The 10,135-nt window shown below is 41.1% G+C and overlaps 1 protein-coding gene across 2 annotated transcripts in view; it reads right to left on the bottom strand.

The window, feature by feature from the left end:
* Positions 1-9,100, bottom strand: part of ZFYVE1 (zinc finger FYVE-type containing 1) — a 56,726-nt gene extending 47,626 nt beyond the window's left edge. For both annotated transcript variants that reach the window (XM_027844857.1, XM_027844858.1), the window contains exons 1-2: positions 8,753-9,100; positions 6,334-7,268 (exon numbers count right to left, since the gene is read on the bottom strand). In XM_027844857.1, the coding sequence (XP_027700658.1) occupies positions 6,334-6,816 (483 nt within the window). In that variant the 5' untranslated portion in view covers positions 6,817-7,268; positions 8,753-9,100. The remainder of the gene's footprint in view (positions 1-6,333; positions 7,269-8,752) is intronic.
* Between the last annotated feature and the right edge of the window lie 1,035 nt (positions 9,101-10,135).

Below are 10,135 nucleotides of genomic sequence, written 5' to 3'. Positions count from 1 at the left end.
ATGTATATATATATATATATACACACACACACACACATATATAAAGGGTAATTATCAAGTTAATGGTCCACTGTTTTGCAAAAAAAAAAAAAATTAAAAAGCAATTAGTGAACAATTTAGAACCAACATAGTCCAAGAACATGGTAGTGAAAACCTGGGAAGGTTTTTTTGGTGGTTCTTTGATAATACAAATGGTAAGTTTCCAATGGAGACCATGCCATTGTTTTGGGCATCCTACTGTCCAGCGATGTTTCTCTACTTTGCTGCCCCTACCATTCAATCTTGTTTCTGCTTCCATCTTTCTCCTCCCAATCTTATTCTGCACATACCTGTGCTGTGTAATCCTCTATACTGAATTTTTTTGTATTGAGTTACCAATGATTTCTTCATTACTAAAATCAGTGGCCTTTTCTCAGTCTTCATTCTTCTTAACTTCCCTGTAGTACTGAACTGTTCCTCTCTGGTTTTTTAATAATGCTGCTTTTTCTTGTAACCTATCTAATATTCTAAGTCTCCTTTGCTGGATCATCAGTCATAATCCATCCCCTGACTAGATTTACTACCAAGATTCTGTCCTGGGTCCTCCTTTCTTCTCTGTGCACTCTCTCTCAGTAACTTCATCAGCATCTGTGGGTTCAACTAACACCTCTACATAAGTGACTTCATTTATATTCCTAGTATCTCTATAGTAGGTGTTTAATAATAATAGTTCTAATAGTCAGCATTTATATAGTACTTTAAGGTTTGCAAAGCACTTTCCCATGTTATCTCTTTTGATCTGATCCTCACCACAACACTGTGAGGTAGGTGCTATTACCATTCCATTTTATAAATAAGGAAGTTGTGACAGAGAAATGTTAAATGACTTGCCCCAGGTTACATAAATAACCAAATTTGAACTCAAGTCTTCCTGACTTCAGTTCCAGTGCTCTATCCTTTGCTTTCTAGTGTCTGAGGTAGCATTTGAGCTCACTTTTTCTTAACCCCAAGTCTAACACACTATCTACTGCTTGTTCCCTATGGCTATGTATATTCTCTTCCCACATGAGGCTACAAATGCTTAATTTCATCTCAACAATGACTTTTTTTTTATTGGTCCATGTGGGAGCAGCTGGGTGATGCAGTAGATATAGCACCGGCCCTGAAGTAAGGAGGACCTGAGTTTAAATCCATCCTCTGACACTTGACACTTACTAGCTGTGTGACCCTAGGCAAGTCACTTAACCCCACTGCCTAGCCAAAAAAAAAATACACAAATAATAATATGGTCCATGTACATAGAACAAGGCAAATACAGTACTGTCAGACTTGGGTGACAGATTGATTAGTTTTACCAAAATTGTTTCCCCAACCCTTGATTTTATTCTTTGATACGAGGAATGGCTTGCTGGGTAGAGGAGGGGAAGGGAAATATGTGGAAATGCAAGTAGCACATCCACATAACACAAATATCGATCCAGAAGATCAACATTTTCAAAGAGGTGATTGACCAGAAAGAACTGAATCAAGTTGAGCCAGCAAACTAGAAAGAATGGAAAATGTTATATATTTATATCTAATATACATTAAATATTTTTAATTAGTCATCTAAGACTCTCTCTTCATCAAACAAAATCTAAACAAATAATAAAGAGTGTACCTGTGGCTTAATAATTTTCTCTGCCAAGAAATAGGGAAGAGAGATACATGTCAACAGCTTGAGGGAACTGAGGAGTAAGGAATGTGAAGATATTTTCAGGCAGCAGATAAAATAGAAGACTAGAAATAAAAGATGATTTGGGGAGATTCAAAATGGTGCATGAAAGATTTCTGTTAATCTAATTTAAATGAACAGCCATGTCATACACAGCAAACAGGAAAAAAGCAGTAAGTATATTTAAGTCATGATTCCATCCTTCCCCAAGCATTTTACACATCATCCAAAATGACCTTTATACTATAATCAAGGCGGCGGAAGTCTGGACCTTTACAAAAGACATAGGAAATTACAACTCCACCTGTTTATTACTTCTTTGTCCTGTAATGCTTTTGGCATGCCAGTGATGAAGATGGAAATCGCTGGCATTCCAAAGCGCTTCCCCATACTAGAAATTGAGCTGAATTTACTCCCTCAGTAATGTGAAAAGTCAAGGGACATAGGGTTGATGGGACTAAAACAGACTGAGCAAAAGAACGTGGCAGACCTGTAACAGCTGGTTTGTGATAAGGGATTCCCCATGTAATAGGAAAATATCTACTGCTACTTTTCATTCTTCCATCCCACTACCTCTTGGTTTAACCAACGAGGGTGGGGAAGTGGAAAAGAGGAGAAAGGAGCCCCAGCATTCTGAGCTGCACTATTCTGGGATTGTAAACAAGTGAAGCAGCCAAGCATATGACGGGTCCCCTAAAAGGAGCAGTCTTAGGGAGGACAGAACCATCAGTAGCTTAACTGGGGGAAATAAAGATCATTCCATTTTTAAGCTTCAGTTATCAAAAGGCTTTTCAACTCAAAGGTCATCAACTATCTACTCCTGAGTCAAGGAAAGTATCTTCTCTAGTGTCTACTCCCTATCCCTCTATTAACTATTCTCAGGTCAAATAAGGCTATGCTTTTTTATCATCCTGCATGTTCAGCAGCAACTGAGAGTACCTAACCCAGGAACAGGAGACTCCTGGCATGCAAACTTCTTTGGCTCTCCTAATGATGTAGAAAGGATGTCAGTCAGCAGATAAATAAACAAACAAATGAAAACTGGTAAATTATCTTGTCAATTCACTGCTCCCCTGCACACCTCTCAAAACTCGTACAGTTACAGGAAATCTGTAAAGGGAAGCAAAGACAAAGATGAAATGGTAGTGAGAAAAATGTCAGATGGGATTAAAGAGATGGTAAAAGAAAACCTTTCAAATATAAGGAACTCAAGAGAAACACAGGAAGGCCCAGCAAGTGAAGCTGAGCAAAGAACATAAAACCAAGTGAACAACAGACATGATGACAATAATGTTAAATGCAATCTGCATGCAAAGGCAGTTGAACTCAGACTACTGAAATGATCAGAAAACACCCAGAGGATGTTTCTGGATCCAGAAAAAGCAGTACATAGTAACATACATCCTTCCACTTAAAAGAGGTGGCAAATAACAGGCATTAAATGAAGCACTGGTTGTCAGGTTTAGCTGTTTTATCAGTTGCGCTTAAATATTTTCTTTTCTGACAAGGGACAGTCCAATAACAGAGGAGGAGGAGAGTGGTGTTCTGGAAACTGATGTTAAAAGGATATTATAAAAAAGGAAAAAAAATTTTTAATATTGATCTTTGATGGAGAAATTTTTTAAATGGTCTTTTTTTGGGACAAGTGGATCAAAAATTTTGTTGGGATGAAAGCTATTGGAACTTATCTGCAAGATCAATGTAAAGAGAGTAAAATATTTATAGGTATTCCCTTCATTCTCTCTCTCAGCTACCTTATTAGTAGAGTTGCTAGAATCTCAGATGCTGCCTCTGTCTGCCCTCAAGTTCTGACAGGGTCTAGAAAAGCGTGGAAACAACTAGAAAATAGTCATAGAAATAATCACTTTCCCAGACTAAGTCTTAGCATATGGCCAAATGCTGAGAGTGCTGATTTCAGTAATTTTACCACCTGGGTATCTCTGGAGGGGCAGAGAACAGAGAAGAAAACTACACTGGTTAATTTGTCTCCATTTTCAAATAAGCATAAGGATATATTTCAGATTTTTCCAACCAGGGCTATATTTATCAGATAATACCAAAGGTAATCCAAGATGCTTTGAAATTAGTTAAATGTGTTGGTTTAATTTTCTTTGGTGCATGAATTCAGAACTCCAAACGATTAAAAGCCTTTCTTTAGCATATGTAACAATATAATCATGGACCCCTTTGACAGTCTGTTGAAGCCTATAGATACCCTCTCAAAATAACGTTCCTACAAGCATGAAATAAGGAAACCCATTATATTGAAATTTTGTTCATAAAATATTAAGTTCATGAACCCCAGGTTAAGAACCCTTGATCTGAGGCATGATTCAGGCGCTACTCCTGAACCTAATGAATAACTTTCTTTGTATGAGAAACCAAGAGTGACTTGGAATTTTAGAGCTGAATCTTAGAGGTCATCTAATCCAATCCTTTCTTATTAAAGAGGAAGAAACTAAGGCCCAGGGAAATTAAGTGACTTGATCACTGTCTCTAATCAATAATAGAGTCTTCTGACTCCTAGTTTAGTGTTCCTACCAGTAAAACACACTCCTTGGGAGCACAGAAGTCAGCTACTAGCCTTAAACATAACAGACAAGCTTCTAAGACCAACATTCAGCCTTTTCATCAAATTCATTACCACGTTATCTATTCAATTAAAAATGGTTCAAGGTAAAACAAAGGGTTTTTCTAAAACGGAATTGTGTTTCTATAGCTATTCTGACATTTTCTCATAGGAATCAACTAACATCTAAATCACAACTAATAGATCTTAGGAAATAACCAGGTCATGAGACTTTGAGAGGATAATGCTATCAGTAGAGTGATATCAATATTAGCAAGCAGAGAAGACAAACCCCCTGGCTTGATTTAAAAAAAAAAATAGAAAGGAGCAAGACCTACAAATATATCTGTACAGGAAGAATAATAAGTGGTGTAAGTTTCAACATACAAGCTTTTGAGAGACACTATTTTTTTCTAATCAATCAAGAATCCTCAGTACCTCCAATGTATTCCCCTCATCTAGGGATCATTTCCCATGAAGGCTCTGGTGCCACCTTCTACAAGTATTTCCTAATACCTTCCCCTGCCCCTAGTTGTTAGTTCTCTCCCTCTCCTCAAGCTGCCTTGAATTCACTTAACTCTGAATACATTGTATGCAATAAAACATGAGTTCCTTTCAGCTCTTTAGCCCTAGTGCTTAGCACAGATCAGGCACTGAAACATTTACTGAAATTGTTGAATTTGGGTTGGAGATAGTATAAAGGTGGTATCTGCTTAGATAGGGATTGCACTAGATGAGAAGAGTCTAGGATAATATTTATTTAATGCCTAAAATGTGACTAGCATTGTGTAAAGTCCTTTCAGAGTACAGTAGTAGTATGAGGCAACTGGAGTTTAAGAAGTCATCCCTACCCTCAAAGAGCTTACAATATAGTTGAGGAGTTAATCTAGTCCTTTTTTTTCTTTTAAATGAAAAATATATATTAATATGTCCCAACGAAATACTGACTGCCAATCTGAGAACACTTTACTTTTCACAACCCTAAAAATCCCCTACAGAAAAATGAACAATGATCTGTGTGGACTATTTAGGCCTGTCAGAAGGCAGATGTCTAACGTGTATAATTTTTTTAAGGTTCTTTCCAGGTCTATGATGTTTTAGGAAGAAAGCCTCCCTTAAAAGAAGCTTATTCTAGTCCTAATTTAGTAGTCCAAGAAAGTCCCTTTCTTGTTGCCTCTAAACTTGGTGCCGACACATCATGCATAAATGACAGTGGTATTGGTTCAGCTCAGTTCATTCTCTCATTTTGAAAGTATGACACAGCAACTAGAACTGTGGCTGCATTCCAAAGAGAGACAGTAAAAAGAAATCGATAAAGAAATTAACAAGGGATCGCACAGATCCAAGTTATTCCAATCACATGTTTTAGGGGCAAAATGGGATATGGATCACTTCATAATTTTATTGGCTCCCCCAGAGATAGGGGGTGGAGGAAAGCGCTAAGTGAGAAAGATATGTGGATTGGCAGAGTATACATCAAAAACACAAAACAAGATACAGTATAGACTATGATATAATTTCAACAAGCTTATTAAAAAAAAACTTCTGGATTATGATGAAGTTTTCTGGTCTGGAAGCAACAGTCCTGATCATAGCAAGTGAATGCAATATCATCACTCTAACTCCATTATCTCACAAAGCAATTGCTATTAATCAAGTTTCTATGATCCCAGATGCTTTTCTATTACAATGTGTGACATTACAATGAATAATCATAACACTACTGTACATGAAATAAGGAGTCACAATTTGCTGAGCAAAGCCTTTAAGATGACTCAAAAATATAGATAGCATTTCTAAGCTTTATTTCCTAATATTAGCACGGGATGCTCTATTAGTGTCTCTTCTCTACCCCACACCTATACACACACAGTTCTTCAGTGACATTTATTCATGAATTTACCAAAATATTATCAATCAGAAAACAACTGAAAACCCTCTTATAATCTTAGGGCAATCTGAACTTTTCCACCTCTTAGAAAGGTCTAGGCTTGGGGAGAATCACTGACCCAGATCTCAAGATTCAGTTATCTGCACTAAAAATTTAATCCAGCTATAATCAGAGACTTACCTGAATTTCTTCAGTTTCATCCACTAGGAGGAAACTCACAACCTTCTCTGTCATCTTCTTCCTCTTGGTTTCCTCATCCATGCCTTCTCCTTCCAGCTGCTCCTGTGCCTTACTGACATGGTAGATGGTAACTGGATGTCTTCTTTTGCTACCCCCAGAATGAGTCCTCTTCTGACACTCCAGGCACAAATTGATTTTGCAGGTCTGGCACCTCACTGCTGCCCTCTGCCTAGCCCCAGGAGAGTGCCCGTTGGGGCCCTTACAGGGGTCACAGTAAGGGACATGGCCATGCTTGAGCCTAAGTCGCTCATGATTCCGGAGCCTCTCCTGCCTATGCAGTTCCTCTTCACAGCGGGGACACTGCAAGCTGCAGCACTCATCACACTCAAAGACAGCTTCATCTGTCCCACTGCAAGCATAGCTTTCCTGGCACATCAATCCAGGGTTCAGCCCCTTTTCTGCTGGGGAAGCCTGGGCACTCATAATGAGTTTAGAAAAGAGACACACACACCATACAATGCTTATTAACTGCTCCCCAAAAGCAGACTACAGTAGACTTTCCCACAGATGACTGCACAGAAATTCCACAGGATTTTGTAGACCTAAAAGACTTGTGTCTCACCTCAAAAAAATAAAATAAAAATTATGATTTTTTTTTCACTCACAAATGGTTGTATTTCCAAACCTTCTTCATCCAAGACTTTTTATCAGCAGAAACATTGATTTGGCTTGATCTCATTATCCATAAAGTGCAGATGAAAAAGTTTTCAAAATTCAATTTTAAAAAGGTATTTCTTTGTCTGTCAGATAGGCCTGATTTGTCAACCAAGGTGGATTCCTCTGCTAGGCCTCCGTCCTGTGGTTTCAGTGAAGTAAGACAGTGGTCAGGTGGATTTCAAGATAATCCAACCTCAAGTCAATATTTCATGGGATGCCTAGAATAAAGGAAGAAGATTTCACTCATGTAAAAACAGAAGTAAACTTTTAAAATAAGACTGATTAAATGTCAGGTCATACTCTTCAGGGGGATCTCACTTTTGCACACATGTTCAACCAAAAAAGCTCAAGTAGGACTGTATTAATACTAGAAATTACACCTTCCAAACTATTGCTAAACTCATCTGTAGGCCCAGTGGCTAATACATAGTAGACACAGTAAGTGTTTGTTGATTTGAAAGACAACTCAGAGACCAAAACCAGGGCCCAAAGAGTCTTTCCTGACTTCTTTTCCAGTAAAATATCTACTTATCTACTTTTGAATTCAAAATTTAAATAATCAAACAGTCCTGTACCTTTGAGGTGTCACCAAAAGGAAGAAAAAGAAAGGAAGCACCACCACTACCATATACATTCCTGAACCATAAAAACAAAAGGGAAAAAAAAATCTAAAAGAAAAATTAAAACTCCAAATCCAACTGTAACCAAAAGCCTGGGTAGCTCTGGTTACACTTGTAACTGGATTGTTTCCATTTCAACTCCAGACAGACGTCTAATAAAAGACAAAACCAAGGGTCACCATTTCACATTTAAAAACAAAACACAAAACAATTGCTGTACTTCCTTTCATCCCTTCCCTTAACCTCACAAAAGGAGCAACAGAGAATTTTTCCAATAAGCGCTGTTTATCTTTCTGTATAGTTTCCCCCAAAGATAGGCTCATCACTGCCAGTCATAAAATTCAGGACCCACATCCACCTCAGAACAAAACAAAAAACAACAGGCAAAAGAAAGAGGGAATTTTTTTTTACACTTCCCCTAACAGTTACATTCCTAAGTAACTCTCCCAGGCCTTGCCCCACCCCACCGACTAAGTTTGAAACACTGTTTTCCAACCAAAACGCACATTCACTCCTCCCCTACCAACAATCCATCAATCAATCATTTTCCCTATTTCCAGATAAACAAGGCAGAGCAAAGGAAGAGAAGACTCCTTTCCTCACTGTGGAGTCTCATGCCAAGCTGGCCACCCCAAGCTCAGCCAGGGTCAAGGGTGGGGAGTGGAGGAATGGGAGTTGGAGGTGCTGGGGGGAACCCCCCAAAAACTCTCATAACTGGTGGGGGAGGGGGGAAACAAACAAATAAATAACCCACCATCAAAACAACTCACTCCCCACCCTCCTGCCTGGCCCCGAGCAAACAATTGGCTCCCCTCCTCTCCTCCCTCCCTCCTTCCTCCCAGGCAGCAGCCACGACCCCCGCCCCCGCCCCAAGAGGGGCAGGAGCGGTGCCTAGGAACAAAGAAGGCTCCCCCCAAAATCCCCCCGCACCCAGGCTGAGCCTTCAGCCCGATCCATTGTTTACACAACATCACCGTCCACCCCACCCCCACCCGCCGCGGCCTCGCTCCCTGGCCCGACCCCTCCACCAAGCCCCGGCGGCGGCCTGAGACCCCAGTACTCGTCACACCCGCGAACCCCACCATAGAGCAGATCGGGGCCCCTCGGCAAGAGGCAGCGGCGGCGGCGGGCGACGGCGTGGGGGAGGGGCGTGGGGAGGGGTCCCCGGGGTGCGTGGGAAAGGGTGGGGGTGCTCCCTAAGGCACCGGCTGATCCAGCTCCATCTCCATCTCCATCTCCATCTCCATCTCCATCTCCATCTCCCCCTTCCCCGATCCCGACCTCCCGCTTCCTCCTCCGCCTCTTTTTTTTCCTCCTTCCCTCTTGTTGTCAGTTCGGATCAGCTGATCCGAGTGAAGTTCACCCAGCTCCGGCTAACAGGAAGGCACGAGCTGGGCAGTGCCGGGCCCCGGCGGGGAGGGGAAGCGGAGCTGAGCCAGGGGAGAGCGGGAGAAGACCCAGAGGCGGAGTGGGGGCGGGGGTAGGCTGATCGGGCGCATCGCCTGCTGGGATTTGGAGTCCCGATCTGGAGTATGGTGGCTTCTGCGTCTCCGTAGGCCTGCACCGAGAGAGACTACATCTCCCAGAAACGGAGAGGACGAGGGAAAGAGGTTGAGCTAAAGTAGAAACGGGAGGGAGGTTGGGTAGGAGAGGGTGAAGAAGCACCCGGAGGCTTTCGGGATTTGGAGTTTGGAGGTGGTGGTAGTTTTTAGTATGTTTGGGAATTGGGGATAATTTGGGTTGGAGAAAGAAGTGAAATTGTATCAGAGAGCCAAAATATGTGTCGTTATTATAATTAGTCTTCTTGTTTATTAACTTTTATTAAATTAATTACTTTGCAAGGAGCATTGCACATAAATACAGCCCCCCACCCCAGTTTAAAAAAATTACAAACAAGAAAAAAACCAAGAGTCAAGTTGATGACTGAAAATATGCCGCTGGCTATTTTCCAGAGCAATGATGATTCCCTCCCCCCCCCTTAATTCTCCCAACCTAGAGTCTCTGAGCGACTTACTTTTGAATTTAATAGTGGGGTAGGGGAGAACAAACAAATAACCCACCTTCAAAACACTCACTCCCCACCCTCCTCCCAGGCCCCGAGCAAACGATTCCATAGACTTTTATTGAGTGCTTACTAAATGCCAAACACTGTGGTGGGTCTGCTAGATGCTCAGGAGCCTTCAGGAGTGGATTTTTAATAACAAATAGTACCTTACATTTGGATAGTGCATTCACAGATTACCTCTTTACAACCCAGTTAGTGCAAGTAATTCAAGCATTATTATTTCCCTTACACAAGATATGGAAACTGAAGCCCGGAGAGGTGACCAGGTTTATATGGTGTTACACAGTAGGACAATAGCAGTTTAGGGAGGACTATCACCTCTGGTGTGAGGGCTTGCTGAGCCCTTTTCAGGGATGCTCATCCACTTTTGCTATCTATCTGCCACCCATCTCTCACCTGT

This window comes from Vombatus ursinus, unplaced genomic scaffold, assembly GCF_900497805.2.
Source record: "Vombatus ursinus unplaced genomic scaffold, bare-nosed wombat genome assembly UNPS02014945.1, whole genome shotgun sequence".
In the NCBI taxonomy this organism is placed as follows: Eukaryota; Metazoa; Chordata; class Mammalia; order Diprotodontia; family Vombatidae; genus Vombatus; species Vombatus ursinus.
The sequence above is the reverse complement of the archived record's forward strand: the minus strand, read 5'-3'. Positions and strand labels throughout refer to the sequence as shown.